Source organism: Anas acuta, chromosome 4 (genome assembly GCF_963932015.1).
Source record: "Anas acuta chromosome 4, bAnaAcu1.1, whole genome shotgun sequence".
NCBI classification, from domain to species: domain Eukaryota; kingdom Metazoa; phylum Chordata; class Aves; order Anseriformes; family Anatidae; genus Anas; species Anas acuta.
The window spans coordinates 74254785-74273187 of NC_088982.1; the positions used below are offsets into that span (position 1 = coordinate 74254785).

Consider the following 18403-nt stretch of genomic DNA (forward strand, 5'->3'; position numbering starts at 1 on the left):
AGGCGTAATTTGCTATTCTGTAAGGTTTGCACTAAGAATTCTTGCCTGTGATATGATTTAACCTCATTCTGACATGGATCTGTAAAACAAATGAATATTTTATAATAAAAAGTAGAAGCATTATGATATTTTAGGGGAAAAAAACCTTCAGTATCTTGTAATTCTGAGTGCACAGTTGGAGACACCTTGGAGGCAATTTGCATCAGCTGAAATCAGGCCCTTTTAAGACTCCTCAAACAGAGCAGTAAAGAAGCTTGGTGTGATAATTAGAAGAAGAGCTTCCATGGGGTTGTTTTACCTACACAGCTGAATATCCACACCTCTCACGAAGGTCAGACCCACAGATGTGAGCTCTGCAGTGTAACAAACCTGTGCGCAGCTGGCTTGCTTGGATTAACGTTGCCTGCCTGGGAGCTGGGGGACAGGGATGGAGGCAAAGGATGGGGCTGATGGCACTGTATGTCCCAAAGGATCTGCCATGCAGAGGACTTGCTGAGGCAGGGGATGCTGAGTCAGTGTGCAATGTGAAATATGCTGCAGAGGTTACCGAAGAGCAGATTTTGGTGCAGAAAATGGGAGATGTAAGGAAAGAAACGCTCTCTTTGTAATACACCATCAGAAGTGTTTATTCTGCAGAGGTGAGAAGAACCAATAATAAGGTGTATGCACATCAATTATTTAAAACAATTCCAGCAAATACAGACTTTGACCTCCCTCACCACCCCCCAACTAAAAATACTTTGAGTAATCAAAATGTATTTTGATTTTTCTTCAACACCAAGAATTTGTTCAACTGGATTTGCTGTCGTCAGATAAGAGAGGGGAAAAAAAAGGAAAAAAATAAACAGCTTGGGCAAGACAGTGAAGTTTTTCCTCAGCTCTATCAAGAAGATGTCTTTTGTGTTGAAATACTACAGAAGTGATACTAAATCTTACAAAAGTTATCCAGTCATTGGAACACTGAACACTTCAGAATCTGTGTCTTTTGCAAATCCTTGTTTATTTTTGGTAGTTTTTCTAGATAGGACAGTGATGGAGGAGTCAAATCCATAGACAGGTCCACACCTGTGCAGTCACACTAAAGGATGAACTGGAAGAAAAAAAAGAGAAAACAAGGGCAATATAAGAAAAGGTTTTGTGCAGGAAAATTCCTATCTTTAAAACAAACAAACAAAAACCCTTCAAGCAACAGTTCCTGGCATAGTTATGGAGAGATGTACTAATATAATGGTGGACAGGCTAACTTTTAAAGCTAATTTTCTTGATCTGATACTGATGGGGACAAGTATAGCAAGGTGATGCTACAAGTATAGCATGAGATTTTAGCTCTTTCAGAAAGAAAATAGTGGTGAGAAAGAGAGCTTCATCATTTTAGCTCTTGGATTATAGTTCTAAATTGCGTGAGCAAACAGACCTTCTCCTGACAACAGTGGTGAACTTAATCTTACTTAAATACAATAAAATTGGACACTTAATCTCTGCTGATTTATATACCCATGTTGTACCTGTTTTGCATGGCTGTCACATGCTTACACACCTATTATGAACATAAATTTTAAACCCATTATAAACATAATTTGCTACTGATGGAAACTAAATGACTAGTTGGGAGTTGATGTGTAAGGTGGCCAAGCTCAGCACCCCTGAAAGGAGCACCCCATGCCCCATTTATTCTTGGCGGATGGTTTGGGAGATGAATGATGTTCCACCACCTAACAGGATCTGCCTGTCACATACTTTTCAGATGCGCTGTGCTGGCTCAAAATTTAACACAAATGAGAAGAAAGAGGAGGAGGGGGAAGGAGGAAGGAAAATATTCAGGCTTTGCCTCTGTATTCAGGACATGTCCCTGTTGCCTTATTATCACATCAGAGAGTCTGGACCCATCAGTGCTTTCATTACACCACGTTTTCCTCCCCCAAGAATTTATAATGCCGCCATCTTAATTTGTTTGGGGTATGCTTGGCAGTCTGATCCCATATCAGAAAGAAAATTTGTTTTATTAAAAAACATCTATAAGCAGTTAATCTGGCAACTTTCTTTCCTTTTTTCCTCTCGACCTTGAGAGGTCAGTACATAAAGAGAACCTCGATTACACAGGCTTGTTTAGTTTTGAGGGCCGAAGTTCTGTTTTAACCATCAAGCCTGCTGCTTTATGTAGACACTGACACCTGTGTCAGCTTGTGCAATTTCATTTTTCTTGGGGCCAGAGATGCAGGAGACCAGGGCAGGTGGAGACCCCTGCAGTATGATGAGATTGAAGACAGTGCAGCCCCACACAGTGCTGGAGGTGGGGGCGAAGCACAGCTGATGGCTGCCGACCGGTACACGTGGCAGTAGGCCCAAGAGCCCCAGCCGCGGTGCAGCACCAACCGAGATGGCAGGGTGGGAAGAAATTGCCAATCAATAATAGAAATAAAGCTATTGATGGATTTCCAGCAGCGATAGCGCTAGGTGAAACTTGAACCACACGGACTGTGCTTTACAAGACCAGGCCACGGAGTCAGCAAGGGCCTGCTGGAGTTAACAGGAAGGCTCCCCGTGGTCTCACAGGGCAGGAGGAGTCTTCAGTGTTGTAGCACTACCTCAAATCTACACAGGAATCAGTATTTGCAGGGGAAGGGGAGGTAACTGCAGCTGTAGGCCTTTAGTAGGTAAAACCCCCTCTTGATTTACAGCCTGCACCACGTGGAAGTATTGTGGAGATGAATCCTGTAGCTTATGAATAGGAAAGAAGGCCTGTCATTATCTTTCACAGCTACAGCCCCCTTGCCGTGAATAAATGTTTCATTTTTATTGCATTTGTTTTGCTGGTCTTTAAGAATCCCAACAATTACGTGGTCAGCGATATCAAAAGCATAAAAGAAATTGAGATCATTTATAGCTAGCTCACAAAGGCTCTTCTATAATACGCTGATCTGGAGAAATTTTGTGTTGATGGGTCCTATTACGAGTGGAAGGAATGAAACTTTGAAATACTGTTATTTCATCTTTATGTGACACATAATGAAGTCACTTCAAATGTCAGTTTTCAATGGAACATGAGATCTCTGGGTAATGCGATGCCCATTCAAACTTGAAAAATAACAATGAGGTATAAAAATGTCCAGTGTGTTTTAAGGATATGATGCTATTACAGTGCTGAGTGTTGGGAAGACTTAATTTTTTATTTTTTTTTTCCAAATGAAAAGCTAAAAACAAATTTATTTTTTTTTCCAGATTTTATGGTATTTGCCTCATTTCCTTAAAAGAATCCTGAAACAGTTTTAGCTTTTAATCAAGTAGTTTTGAACTCATCTTTTAATTAAGGATAAGCCACTTTTAAAGCATTTTAACAGCTAAAATTTTATCAAAGAGTTGATTTAGTTATTTTTCTATAACTGATCTTTACTTATTCAAAGCTCTCATCAGACTAGCTGTCTTTGGCATTATCAGTGCTAAAAGTTAAAAGAGCATGAATTTGTATCAGAGTATGTAACTGACTTTATTAAAAAAAAAAAAAAAAAAAAAGATACATGTAAGGTTCCTTTTATTTGGCATTTACATTACCCTAGCTCATTTTGAAGAGTTCTCCCTACAAAATATAACATACAAAAAATGTATTTTTTCTTAAAAAAAAAAAAAAAAAGCACAACACTTTAACAAGACAAAATCATATCCTTTTCTCAAACCTCCCAGTCTCTTGCTCTAACGTCCAGCAGCTGTAGCTGCAAGATAAAATGCCACCTCCTTTTCAGGTGGGCCCTACCTCAGAACAAGTTGTCTCCTGACCTTTATTAATCAGTAAAGAAGAACAGCCAATAATAATCTCATTCATTTAAGAAATCTAGTTTGAGATGAGATGAATTGGGTCCTAGAAGTGCTATTTCCCTCCATCACCTATAAAATAAAGTAGGTGACTCATTTATATGAGATAAATCTAATTTCAGTATTTAAAAGAAAATATGAGATTGGGTAGCATTTGTCTTTCAGGCTTTCCTGTAGGTTGATATGTGTCCCTGTGCACATAGGCACTGGACTGGTGGCGTTGGATGTGTCATGCTCCTGCAGCAGCAGGAGATACCTGACACTGCACAATTGCCACCCCTGCTGTGAGTCCTGCTGCAGAAAGAGGGAGGGCAGGAGCACAATGGGCTGTACCAGAACTCAGTGCTGGTTGCACCTCAGCCTCTTCTCTATGCAACATCATGGGCTGCGTGTGCGAGACCATGGATGGCAGTGCTAGCTGAGAAGAGGGCTGAAAAGACATTGGAGGAAGAGGGAACCAGGTGTGTACTGATGGGCAGTGGTAGAGGAAAGTGGTGAAGGCCAGGTGAGAAGAAACACTGTGGTGACATGTGGTGCCAGAGGACACTTGTGGGGAAGTGCCACCACTGTCCAGAGCAGGATGGGTCCAGGATAACTCCGGGAAGCATTGGAGTTGTCAATCCAAAATGAGCTAGTGTCATAACCTTGGTGGACAGCCTCATGACTTAGGAGTTTGACAGTGCTAAGATAGACATCTACATATATCAACTGGTTTTAAGCCTAAATTTATTTAAATGCCCTTTAATACCATTGTCCATGACGTGCATTAATTTGTGCTGCCCCAAGGGGTAGCTCTGACTCTGAATTAATGGTGCAGCCTCGATGTCCTGTTCTGTTTCCAGAGCTAAGACATAAGTATCAAATTTGTGGAGAGAGAAATCTCAAAGCCTCTGCAGCATCTGAAATGGCCTGCACCTAGGAACTGAGGCAGGGACGTCTGAAAACTGAAACTTACTCCATTTTGTGGTGCATAAATAACACGTAGCACAGCTTTTGTTTTCTGGAGAAAAAGTGTTACAGGGCTAAAACGCCTAAATGATATTTGTTCACCCAGCTTAAATTTCATGGTGAATTTCTGCCCAGCCTTGTCAACCCTGCCAGTAAGGATTTGAGAAGAAAATACAGTTCATAATATAATATTTTTGGTAACCAACCCTTTCATTTATCTATGGGCACAAAAACTGGATACTTAAAACTAAGTGTGTATTTGATTTCGATGCACAATGTGTAGATACACGGGCATAAAAACATATTCATAATATACGTGTATAAGACACTCAGTGGATATGCTTGCTTGTGCATTCAACTCCGTTAAAGTCTATAGAAAGAGCCTGTTCTTCAGAAGGCTTTATAGTGGTGGTTTTATTTTTCTTTTTATTTTTATTTTTTTCCCAAAGCGTTAATAAATAGCTTTGGTCATTAAAACTTTTTTTTTTTTTTTTTTTCCTGTAATAGCTTTCAGACCCTAAATGACTAACCCATTCTCTTCTTTTGAAGGCTTCGGAGCAAAAACATTGCTTTTCAGTTAGAAACAAAATTGTCAACATTAGGTTATTGTCAGTATGCTGCTCTAATGGCCTGTTCAGCTTTTAAAAGGTTTTGATAGTATTTTAAGGAGTCCCATGGCGTTTTGAAAAGAAAATGTGTACTATGACTTCACATCTCAGAGCTGTCACAGCTGCTATAGGAACTGAGCAGGTATGATGAAAAACGCAACTAGGTGGCAAAGTAGCCCTGCCAAGATGAAAGTGAATGGATTTCCTTGAGATCTAGGAGTAGAGCCACCTCACCATGCTGCACCTCAACCACCCACACAACTTCAGTAAATTGGGATATATCTTGTTGTGAAGGGGAAAAAAAGCAACAAAAGAAAGACCATGGACGATTGGCAGTTATTACAGGAATCCCAGGGGAGTAGTTTAGGAAAGAACTTAGCCCACCTCATTCTGTGGTGAAAACAATGATCATAGTTTGATATTGCATATATTATAACCAGTAGGGACCCTGACTGCAAAGTGCTGAATTTTCCTATAAAATTATAGGACACCTTACATGACTGGGGAAAACAAAACAAAACAAAACAAAAAAAAAACCAACACACACACACACAGAGAAATAAACAGGAGAAAAACACCAACAGATGACCAACCTCACAGTCCAACGAGATGTTCCCATCCTTTGCTCGTGTCCTGACAGACTGCAATTTGTCATATACACTGAAGTCAATCTGTCCTACATACAGTTTCTGGTACTTTCTGGTGAACAGAGGAACTAGACTATGCACGAATCCGGGTCTGGATAAAGAGTAATGCCACGTAGCTCCGTATTATTTCCTGGAAGCTGACAAAAGGGGTCGATGCTAGTAACTGTCAGCGCGTGCATATAAACAGTTGTCGGGTTTTTTTTATTCATTTGTTTTGTTTTTAATAGAAAGAGCGTTATTCATGAGGTCCTCTACTGACGATCACAGGTGAGTCGGAGAAGCAAGGGGTTTCACGGTGAAGGAAATTGTCCTTGGCTGGGCCCCTGCCCTCGTGTGCTATCTGACTTTCTGCAGCTCCTGTCTCAGCCAGGAGGGCAGGGGTTGTCCCAGCCTGTGCAGCAGCTTGGACAGTTCCACGTTGTGGTCTCGGTAGTAGCTCGACAGGAAAGCCCGGGACTGGGAAGGGTGAAAACAACACAGTCAAACAAGGAAGCCCACCCCACCCCACCCCAGGTTTTGCTGCTTGTCAGCTGTGCTCTGCTCCAAGGCAGAGGCTCTTCTAGGGGGCAGAGAGTCTCCTCTCATTCAAAGCGCACTAAAAGCTTCTGGTTTTTAAATATAGCAAGCCAGTGAAGTAATAAAAAATATTTATATTTTAGGAGTCAAACACAGTGTGCATATTAAAAAAGAATCTTAACTGAAATCTCTGCAGAGCCTTTACCTCTTGGTCCATGGGTGGGTATTTTCGACCTTTGCTTTTTCCCAGGCACTTTGTTTTCCCTCCTTCCAATAACTGGCACCAAAAGCCCTTCTGAGGGTCAAACCTATAAAGGATTATATTGCGTGAAATATTTTACTACAGAGGAATCTCCCAGCTACAAAACCATCAGAGTTAGTCAACAACTATGGCTGGCCACATCTCTAGATGATGATACTGAGAACAGGGTGGGAAACTGCTTTCCTCTCTTGGGAAAGCTCTGGGAATTTAATATTGTCCACAAATTCATCTTAGGAGCAGCTCAAGGAAACGAGTTTTTCACACTGGACTATGCTATCTATTTTTTATTCTACCAACCCAGCATATAGGGTACATGTTTCAAGTGTTGCTCTATAGGACGCCAGTCACGGTCCTGGACCACAGCCTCAAGGACCTTACGCAGTTCCTCTCCAGACTGTCACTCACATTTTGTCACCTGGTTTTGATTAGAGATTTTATCCATGTCAGACTGCTCTGTGTGTCTAAGCAGGATGCTTAGGTTTTGATCAATTGACACTTGAACAAAGAACCTTTTGTTGGAAAATCACTGGCCAGGCCTTTTCCTGGAAGTATGAGCGCTGTATTCTCACGAACATTATCACTGTGCTCAAGGAGAGCTCTCCACATGGCCAGCAGAAGCTGATTACATTGTAGGTCAGTGCTGTTAATGGGAGAGAGGTTAAAAGGGGCAATCTGATCTATTTGCTGGCTTCGACAGACACAGACTCAATCTTTTAAGTATATTTATATAGAAAATAGAGTGTGATTGTTGCAGGACTAAGACACGATGAGAAATATAATATTGAAATGCTTTATGTTGATTTCTGAGTGAAATAAGCAGCGCTTAGGTCTTCTGAAAGAACTGCTGCTTGTTTATTGATAGCTTAACAGCACCTGAGAAGCTGTTTGCGCCATATCATTAAATCTAGATATCATTTTCATTCTAAAGAAGACATTAAAACATAAACTCCGTCTTAGCAATCTTATCTGAAATATGCAATTTGATTTTGATGTCTAAAATTCAAAGATATAGGAATTTTAGATTAAGGCATTAAAACACATACTCGCTAAGGAATGAACAACATGCAATGTTAAGTTTTGAATTTATTGCTGTGGGACTTGCAGCACGCATAAAACATTGAGAAGGTCTGTGTTTCTGCTACTCAGCAGATGTTTGAAAAGGATGAGGTATAATTGGCTGGAACATGCAGTTAATTAGTTACAGACTACCTTTCTGCCCTGGGTCTGTCTGTATGACATGGGTGCACCTGTGATGTGCTGCTCTACAGAATTGAACTGATTTCTGGAGAGGGGTAAACCTTCTTCACACTGCTTTTTTTTTTTTTTTTTTTTTTTTTTTTTTTTTTTTCTTGCCCAGCCTATTATTGCAGGCCTGACCCTTGTTTCCTAAATTGTTTCAGGAGCTGTATCAATTAAAAATAAATAAATCATTGATTAAATGGATATATTGATGATAGTCTCATTTCTACGTTGGCCTTTTCCATCTGCTCATTGCATACTGAAGTAGTTTAGCTGGCTTCCACTGATTTCCCAAGAGGAGAAGTAATGTAGTGTGCCGCGTAAAAGGAAAACTGCTAAACTATGCCCCAAACAATATTTCTGCCTCGGAATGAGCATATTGAACATTATTAAAAGGTGCAAATTTGGAGAGCAGGAGAGAAGGCTTTTCAGGATAAAGGAAAAAACATCCCAGGCTGAATTCAACCCATTGTGTTCAGCTATTTCAAGGTCTCGGGACTCCTGTAAACATAATTGGGCAGAATAGAAGAACGTGAACGCTGCTTGCTTGTTTGCCTCTCCTAGCACTTTGTCTGGGTATCCCAGTGTATTCGTATCGATGCTGTTATATGTAAAAGCCTTTCAATATCAGCTGATTTTCCTCCTTGTTTTTTATTATTCGAACAAGAAGTGCAGGTCCTGCTTAGCAGTGTGTGGAAGTCATCTAATTGCTCGTCTCTGCTGCCCCTCTTGCTAACCTGGCATGATGTGCACTTCCCACCTCTGCTCTTTCCATGGCTTGACAAGTGGCTGGTGCTCTGGTCAGCCCCTTCCTTGTGCCTGCATTAATGTTACTCTCCTGTAAGACGTTCACCTAATTACTCGGGGTGATGAACTTGTTGCTCACTAGCGTTTGCAGGACTAGGTCCTTAGGCTGCTTTGTGATGACTTCAAAAATCTGTGGTATGCAGTTATTAGCCAGTAATGATGAAGAATGATCCCACGCAGTCCTTTTTATTTTGACAGTCCTAGGATAAGCCACTACATTGTTTAATGCGTTTTTCTCTTCCATCCTAAATCCATACAGATATGGAGGCTTCCACAACACATTTGCATTCTCGATGTCTCTAAATGGTGATTGCATAATTTTATAGATCTGTTTACAATACATTTTTTTCTGTCCAAACACATACAAGAAGCCAAGTTTTTCCTGTTATGTGGCTCCACTGACTTTAATTTAGTTAAAGAAAGGAAGATATATGGATGTGGGTGTGTATTTTTAAAAGCATAGCAGAAGGCACTGCAGATGTGCAGCAGCAGTTGTTCAAACACCAGTAGCTCAGCTGTGTATTCCTCCTGTATTTCCTCCACTTCAGAAACCAATGGCTTAAAAAATAATACTCTGAAATCCAAAATTTCTCCTCTAGAAAAAGACTTTGGCACAGCAACATTCTTCAGACTCAGACAATAGCGAGCACTCAACTATCAGTTTATACCTGCTATGTGAGTTAGTATAACCCTCCCACTGGAGGAGATATTGAAGATGGAGATGGAGAGGAGGCAATATGGGGTAGGAGGAGGCTCAGTGGCCTCGTTTTCCAGCAGTTTTGCAGACATCAGCCTGCAGGAAGGTGAGGCACAGCCTTTCCTATGCACCACGGCCGTGGGGCTCTGCTGTGGGCTGGAGGCTGGGCTGGTGCTCTGTGCTTGTGCACCGGTTGGGAGCAGCCTCCACTGTGGCACGAGGCTCCTCGTCCCACCGAGTCCCAGGGCCCCCCCCAGCACAGCTCCTCACAGCTCTGCCCATGATGACAAGATGCTCCTTATACGAAGAGAGTCAGTGGTAAAAGCTTCTTACAATTCTCTGCCGGACTAGGAGGGGAGAGATAAATTCAGCCCACTCCTGACTCTGCAGAGGCTCTGTCTTCCTGCAGGGAATTGAAATACGTCAAAAAGAGTGCCACACAGACCATTAATCCTCTTTCATGGGGAAAGCCTTATCCTCCTGGTGGCAAGGATGAGAAATATGATCCGGGCTCATCACAGCTGCCTTTGCTAGATCCGAAGCAGAGGCCGTGGGAAGTCAATCAAAAGGCTTTCACTGTGTGCTGAGGACCTTGATTCGGGCTCCTGCAGAGCACTGCAGTCTCAGCACTGGCACCCCAGCCCATGAACAGTGGGCTTGGTCTGAGGGTTTCCAGCTTCACAGTTAGATCTGAGCTTCCCCCCATGCCCCAGGAGCTTTGCTGGCACTTCCAGGCACTTCCAATGCTGGCATGTAATTGCACCAAGCCGTAAACATACAGACTGAACTCGTCCATGCCACCTGCCCGGCTGCTACCAGGTAGGAGGGCAGCAAAACTGGCTCAGCCACTTGTGAAAATAGGATTAGGGAATGGTACATTTGGTCTCCCTGAAAAGCAAACAAACAGAGAAAGCTTGCAAGCAAATGAATCCTATCGTCCTGAATACTTCTCTCTTAATCTCTGTCATTAGGCTTCTCCATAAATGTGATAAAAATGTTAAAACTAATCTTTTAACAGCTGACACTAGGTGGTCTTCTGCTTTTGGAGACTGTCATAAGGTTCAACAGGGAGATTTGCAAATGCATGCTGAGCTCTTACATGCACAATTCATGTCGGCTGAACCCACATTTAACCAGTGCAGCTAGGAGAGCAGAACGAGGTTCCCACAGAAAACATGTCTTGGGCATCTCTGGTTGAACACTCAAACTTAGCAGATATGATTTTACATGAACATGGGCCTTATTCTGTGTCTAATACAAAATACTGAGCAGTCATTTGCTATGTATGCTGTATGATGTGGAATTTGCATGTGGAAATGCATGCAGTCATGCAATTAAGTTCTGTAGTGTATTACATGCATGTGAGTTAAGGGGAGACTGGATGTGTATTAAACACAACTGTAAACAAAACCTAGGCTTTGGAAAATTGTTTTTCTTGTGTCTTTTGTTTTGTTTGTAATTGATGATCAACTGATCTTGGTAGGAGGGGATGTACACTGTGTTTCCATAGGGCAGATGTTAAAGGAACAGACTCACGTTAGAGCTTCAGAGTAATTGTAATGAGGAGAGACTCCAAGAAACTTCTGCACTTCATCCATCACAGTAGCTGGGTCACTTCTTAGCTGCTGTCCATCAATAATTAGCAACTGTAGGAACAAATATGCAGGCTATTTAGAAACAGGACTAAGGTTAACTAAGTAATGACGTTATTTCCCTTTTGTGACCTTACTTGTGACATTAACGTGATTTCACACAGCATTAGTAACAATAGTATGGGTGAACATTTTTAAAATTTGCTTTTGTACTTTATTCCGTTCAATGTGTATAGGTGGGCACCCTCTAACTCTGTGTGTGCTGTTGTTCAGATGAAAGAGTTAAATCTCACAAGCTGAACCTGATTCCCGGAGAATTCTGAGTAAAAGAGATAAGGAAGGAATGTAAAAACATTGCAAAGATTTACAGTGTGGCCATGGAAAATCTGGTATGGAATACGAAAATGATAAAAAGCTCATGTATGTCTTCGAATTAAATGTTCAGAAGCTATACAATTAAACATTCAAAAGTGATATTGTGGCAATTTAATTCAGAATTACCACCAGCCTATGAACTGTACAGACTTACAAAATTGTTGGCAAAAGCCTTTTTTTTTTTTTTTCCTTTTTTTTTTTTCTTTTTTTTTTTTAATTAAAGATTGATGTGATGTAAAGGTACATTGACCTCCACAAGCAAATGTTAAGAGTATGTATCAAAAGTCTCCTGGAGTACCAGGCGGCATTGCTAATAACTATTCTGGACGGATGTGTTTTATATTTATCGTGAAGGCTTATTATGAATTATTAAGTTTCTGAGTGCACAGGCCGAGTGAATGCACATTACTGAGTGCCCATTAGTAAGCACCGTGAGTGCACTCTCTGCGCACCTTATTAAGAATGAGTGCATTTTGTTGTGTATCTTGTAAAATTAATCACTACAACTATGAAACATGAGTGGTTACTGGTTTTACAAGAAATATGTCAATGTGCCCTTGCATGTTTAATAAGAGGAATGCATTTGCTCTTCGCTGCTGCAGCGGACTGAGAGAAATCTTCATGAGAGGTTGCAGCAGCCCAGGATGAGGGTGGATAAGGAGCAAAGGTAATGGGGCATGGGATGCTCGTCACCCTTTGCATGCTCTGGGTTTCCCAGGACAGCCTGTTCTCCTCGGAGCAATAAGCTGGGATGTAGAGAGGAGGTGGAGGAGATGTGCCCTGTTAACTCCTGGGGACAGCCTTGCTGCAAGCTCTGCTGCTTTGGGCAGTACTCCTTTCCCATTGAGGAAGGAGAAGAATGGCCAGCGATGAAAGAAGAAAGTAAATGACTGAGACTTTCTCCTTGTTACTGGAAATGGGATTGACCTGCTTCTCCTTTTTGTAGTACAGCTGAGACTGCATAAAAGGAAAACTGAGGATTACAAAAAGACAGAGCTTATATTTCTTTTTCTTTTTTTTCCTATTTATTTATTTATTTATTTATTTTTATTTTTATTTTTATTTTTATTTTTATTTTTATTTTTATTTTTATTTTTATTTTTATTTTTTCCTCAGTCCCTGAAAAAATAAGCAATGCTCAGTGTTACCTCCATACAGCAAAATCTTGTCCCACATAAAGCAAGCTTTGGGGATACCTGTGCATTAGGCTTATTCACTAAAAACCCTTTTACAATGTTTCTAACAATAGACAGACGTATAATCTGTGCAGTGGGCCATACACACAGCTAAAGAGTGCCCCTGCGTATGTTTTGTAGTACTAAAGCATTTGTTTTAAGGTTTATATCTGGAAACTTTTTTTTTTTATTATTATTATTTTTTTAGTAATAGCAATATTGTTTAGGCCTGTGTCTTTACTCAAAATTTTAATGGAAAACATTATAAAACACAATTTGATAAAACATCTGAAGGAAGATGGGGCAAGAGAAAGAATTCCTGCTCTAACACTGAGAAGGGCTAATCCCCTATCAGAATCAAACAAATGTGAAATTTTCTATGAAAGGGAGTGAGTGGGAGAGGGAATGAAATTTCTGTTTAGAAAAAGCCTTGGCATTTTCTAATGAATTTGTCAAACCTTCCCACATCATCTCATGCTGCATCTGCTTGTTTCTTGAGACCCAGAAGCCTTGAAAATCCTGGAAGGAAGGTCCCAAGCCCCCCAGCAAGCCCATGTGGCCACAGGTCATAGTCTTCCTGTTGCATTTTATCCGTCAGAAGACAGAAAAAATCAACACATTTCTGGTAAATGTTCTGATCTTGACAAACCTGAACTTCCTGATGGCTAAGAGTTCCAGTGGGAAGTATCCTGTCACCTCTAATGATGAGGCCGTACTCATTTTGGGACTCTCTGAGGGCTGATGAGTTTGTTGAATTAACAGGTTGGAAATTACCTGTGAAGCTGGGTAGTGAGTTAGCCATCGTTCGATGTGGACAGCATACCATCCAGGTGTCAGGCACCTCTTCTGGAGAGTCCTTATCTCCGAGGGTGCCCAGTGGCCTGACGTTATGACTTCATAAAAATTGAATTTCAGGGCAGCAGGGTCCTCGTGGGATCGCTGATGCTAATGGGAGATATTTAGGCACATGTCACAGTGACCCTGAAGATTAAGCCGTGATCAAAGAGAAAAAGAGGAACAAATCGCTCTGGTACTTCTAACTCACACGAAGACGGGAAACATGTCTCCTAATGGCCTCCTTTCCAATACACCCGGTAACTCTCCTCTCAAGTGGCCATGACCAGCCTGCCCTTAGCCCAGAATTTGCAACGTGCTGAGGGGTGAAGGCTGCGGCTGCCCCACTCTGCGCCTCCGCCTGCCTCGTGCTGGAGCCCCGGGCACAAGGAGAGCTGGGGAGGCAAGCTCTGCCAAAGCAGACGCAATGTTTTACTACTCTGCATCTCGCTTTGGCATCCGTAAAGGTGCAAATGAGATATTTAAAAGAGAGCAAGTTGCAGCTCTAAGCCATGTTTTAGTTCTTGTAGAACTCTGGGTAACAATATCGGAAACGGTGTACTTTATGCTTACGGTAAGATTATTCATTTGTGTCCTTTTAAACATGGCATTTAGTATTTCTGTCATTTCTATAACTACATGCTTAAGTGACTCTTTAAAAAACAGCACACAGACTTGCTTATGGAGAGGTGTGGACTCAGTAAAAGGCATGAAAGAGCCTCCTAGAGTTTCCTAGGAAAACTGACAGACTTTCTTTTGTTTCCAAGGAGAGAAAAACATAAACAAAAACAAAACAATAACAAACCCTACTCCACAGACACAGCTCATTTTAACTCCTTGGAAACTTTAGAAGGCATTGCATCCATTTGTACACTACCACATGTTGCTCAGCCTGGAAACTGGAGGGCTGGATGAGGTGCCAGATTCTCAGCATAAAAAGCTCTGATTTTCTAGCTAGGCCATGCTTATTTTCCCCAGTGCATCTCCCTGGGTAAGGAGCATCGCTTTTCCTCCATGCAGTGTCAACTGTAATTGAGATTAAACTGTTTGTTTACAGCTAGTGGCAGCTCTGTGCTGAGAAGTTTCATCATTTATGACACTGGTGTCACAGGTGCCAACTGCAAAAGATGGCATTCAGCATCCTTCCACTTCTACACCGTGCAAACACTTTGCAATAAATCCCGTTCTTTCTCAAGGACACAAATTCCATCATCCCCTGCTGTTGATTTCACTGTCCATTTCTTGAAGGCAAGGTCCATACCTGGTACCAGGAGTATGCCCGATCGGATGGGTCAATGAGGATGGTGATGATCTTGGCCTTGGGGATGAGGGAAGCAGCTCGTTTCGGCGCTTCCTCAGAATGGAAATAGTTGGCACTTTTCTCAAAGAGGAGGTTAGTCGTGATGTTGGAAGGAGTGGGGAAGAAATCCATGTACCTGGGAGGCAAAGAAACTAATTAGAACAAGCAGCGTCATAAATGATATGTCTGCATCCCATTTCATTGTAGGTGAAAAGGTGGATTTTCAGCCATAACTCACAACAAGCAAAATTAAATTTCTCAGCTCACTCCAGGAATGGAATAGGGGGAAGAGAACTTGGCTCTCAGTACTGGTAATAGCTAAAGCCTCCATGAAGTCAGGTAATTAGGTTTTTCCTTTGATGGATGGGATTTTTGCTAATAAGTTCAGTGTCAGGGGGAGATCTCACCAGTTTGGAGTGAGTTCAGTTTTAACTGCAGAAAAAAAAAATGGGCAAAGCTTCAAAATGTCAACTATTTAATTTTAACATTGTTGGAATATTTCATCTTGGAATTGACAAGTCTTTTCTCTTAGACATTTTCAGGAAGCAAGATTTTAATTTTGTCTTTGAATGGTCTTTTCCATTCAAAATTGATTGGAAGTAAAAATGTCTAATATAGGAAGTTCAATCAAAAGTGTGAAGAATTCAGATGAAGCGAAAAGTAAAATTGTTTTGGAGGCATTTTTTGGTCCCTTTAGTTTGGCTGAGCACTCTGTGAGCTTCCAGTTTTGGTGTGGCTAGCTGTTTTTGTGTACTTTCTGTGGAAGTAAAGTATGTGGGACCTCACCCTGTGCACGCAACCCTACTAACCTCTGAGCCTACAGGCCAGTCTCAGCGAAATGTGGCAGAAGGGGTCTCAGCAAAGCCAGCCTCTTCCTCTATGTTGTGTGCACAGGGCTGCAGAGGAGAACCCCCATCACCACCATGGAAGAGAGAAGGACCTTGATGGAAGCTTGCACTCTCACAGTGTTTTTGTGGAAGAAAGGCTGGTTCATGAGGCTCCCTGCTGCCCCAGCCACTGCCACACTGGTGGGGCAAGCCCTGCTCTCCCAGCCCTCTACTCCTGCGGCTTCTCCTCCTTGTGTAGTACACCATATACTCCATGGTTGCTATCTGCAAGCTCTTTCTTTACGCAGTATGAAAAATAAATGAGAAGCATTTCTTTCTCCTCCTTTTTCGTGACACCTTGAAAAAGATTAATCTGTTTCTACACAGTGTGATGTTTGTCTTGTATTTCAGTTTTCATACAAAGATGAAGAGTGCCATTCCCTGGGGAAACAAAAGCCCTACAAAATGTTTTTCTTAAGCAAAAATAGTTAAAGCAATGTTTAAAAATTGTAATAGGAGTATCAGATGAAATTCTTTATGGAGGGCTTTTTTTTTTTCTCATGAGAAGCTGAACCTTATTTCATGAAAAGCACCGTTTGAAGAAAAGGAGTGTAATTCAGCCCCTTCAAAATTGATACAGCTATGAAAAGACAGAGATGCTATTCATTATTAAGACAGACATTGTAACTGAGCTTGCTATTGTATTCATTTCTGGAAAAAAATAAAAGAAAGAATTTGTGTCTGTAATATCTAAACAAAATTAAGGACTTGATTAAATGTCCCATCATTACAAATTAGTTTCTTATTCTCTCTGATAATGCCAAGCATAACAAATTCATCCAGTAATTATGTAGATGTCATACATGCTTCTGTAATTGTTTCATTGTGTTTTAAAGTGTATTATTAATGGACGCTTTTTTTTTTTTTTTTTTTTGTTATTCTTCTTACCAGTCAATACCCTTGTGATAGTTGTTTCCATTGAAGAACTGAACTTCTTCAAAAGTTTTTGGACTAGGGAGATTACTGATAATGGAAGGATGCATCAGAAGAAATAAATAAAGTGCTGTTGTTCCTACAACACAAAAAATAGCATTAAGGAACAGAAAAAAACACCATTGACTTTTTTTTTTCATTTAAGAAAGTACTTCTAAATCAATTCACACTGAAATATACAGGAAAATTAGAAAGATTACCTTTTTATAAGAAAATTTCCTATTGATGGAAGGCACAAGGTGTTTTTAGAGGGAGTGAAGAGTATGTGCAGATTTCTTCTGTGCTCATTAATTTTTTTCCATTTCCAGACTCTGAATTCTACTCTCTGGGGCAAGCATGATACTGCTGGTGCTGACTTTGCTTGCATGCTTACCTATTTATTTATCCAGTGATAGAATTTGGGCTGGTTTGCTTTTAAATTATTTACATGCACAAATATTTCAAAAGTACTAATTGTGGAATTATATTTCTGTTGCTCCCAGAACCACACTTCTGTCCTCTGTGTATTTTTCCTGGGTTTCCTGGGGTTGTTGAGGAATAAAAACTTGTTCAAGTCTTCCAAGTGACATTGTGTATTTTGTCTATATCGTCTATCTGCCAACAAACCTGTATGTAATAAGTGTGCTTTAAAATTCCAGTAACAATAACTTTGTGTTGTTATTTGTTTGTTAAAAAATAGCTGAAAATGTTATATGTTGTTAAATGAAATTTCAGGAAAATGTGTCTTTCAAATTGCTCTTCAATGATTTTATGCTACACAAACTATCATTGGACTATGAATCAAGACCTGCTGTCTCTTTGTCACTGTCACAGAATTTCTATATAATCTTGGAGTAGTCATTTATTTCCCTGCCTCAACATCCACTTTCTGCAATACGTCAACAACAGTGATAGCTACCTTGGGAGTGGGAATGTGTGGCTTAATTTAAATAATGCCCTGAGACCCCCAGAGGCCTGAAAGGTGGTAAATGTGTTGACTGTCAATTAGGCTCTCAAACGGTGGGGATGTAATTTGTCAAATAACTTAATAACAAACTTAACTTAGGGCACCCTGACAGCATGTTTCTTTATGGTGGAAGTTCGCATTGCTTTCTCCTGTGTTGTCCTGCGGTGGGCTGAATCCAGAAGTGGCAGTAGCTGCATACAGCTATCACGTTTCCAGCTTTCACTCCCCAGGGCTTGTGTCAGCTGGCTTTGAAGGTGCAAAAGTACTTTGAAGCCACCAACCACATGGTGCAATTCTGTGTGTTATTCTTATCTACGGCTGCCCTTCAGCAGTTGGCGTGCAAGGCAGGTGTATGCACAGGCTGCTCATTGCTGGGACGGGGCTGCCAGAATTGCTACGTCCCCAGGGGTTCCAGGATTTCAGCACCTTCACTGACAGCAAGAGCCAGCCCTGGAAAGCATCAGAGCACCAAGCCAGCACAGTCCCAGCTTTCATTACTTCTTACCTGTTTTCTGGGGTCCAATCACAAGAAATTTGGGTAGGTGGTCACATGTTTTGTCCCTGGACCAAATATCCCTGTGTCGTTTATCATCACATGGATTCTGAAGGTGAAAAAAGACATCTGTGTACATCATGCCAGGGATGTCCTAAATGTTTTGTATGCATGTGAGACTTTGTAGGATCTATACCTTATGCACTAACACCAGTGCCTTACACAAAATAGTAAAATTCCATATTTCCACATAAGAGTTTATTCCTGCCAAATATTGAGGTCACTGGTAGAGATCCATAGAAGCCCTCCCATTGTGCCAGGTACTCGAGCATTCAGG

The 18403-nt window shown here is 41.1% G+C and overlaps 1 protein-coding gene across 2 annotated transcripts in view; it reads right to left on the reverse strand.

The window, feature by feature from the left end:
- Positions 1-602: 602 nt before the first annotated feature.
- LOC137856551 (bifunctional heparan sulfate N-deacetylase/N-sulfotransferase 4) overlaps positions 603-18403 on the reverse strand; it is a 106489-nt gene continuing 88688 nt past the window's right edge. For both annotated transcript variants that reach the window (XM_068682131.1, XM_068682130.1), the window contains exons 8-15: positions 18079-18175; positions 16583-16706; positions 14769-14943; positions 13448-13618; positions 11068-11177; positions 6732-6834; positions 5957-6466; positions 603-1090 (exon numbers count right to left, since the gene is read on the reverse strand). In XM_068682131.1, coding sequence (XP_068538232.1) covers positions 6347-6466; positions 6732-6834; positions 11068-11177; positions 13448-13618; positions 14769-14943; positions 16583-16706; positions 18079-18175 — 900 coding nt within the window. In that variant the 3' untranslated portion in view covers positions 603-1090; positions 5957-6346. The remainder of the gene's footprint in view (positions 1091-5956; positions 6467-6731; positions 6835-11067; positions 11178-13447; positions 13619-14768; positions 14944-16582; positions 16707-18078; positions 18176-18403) is intronic.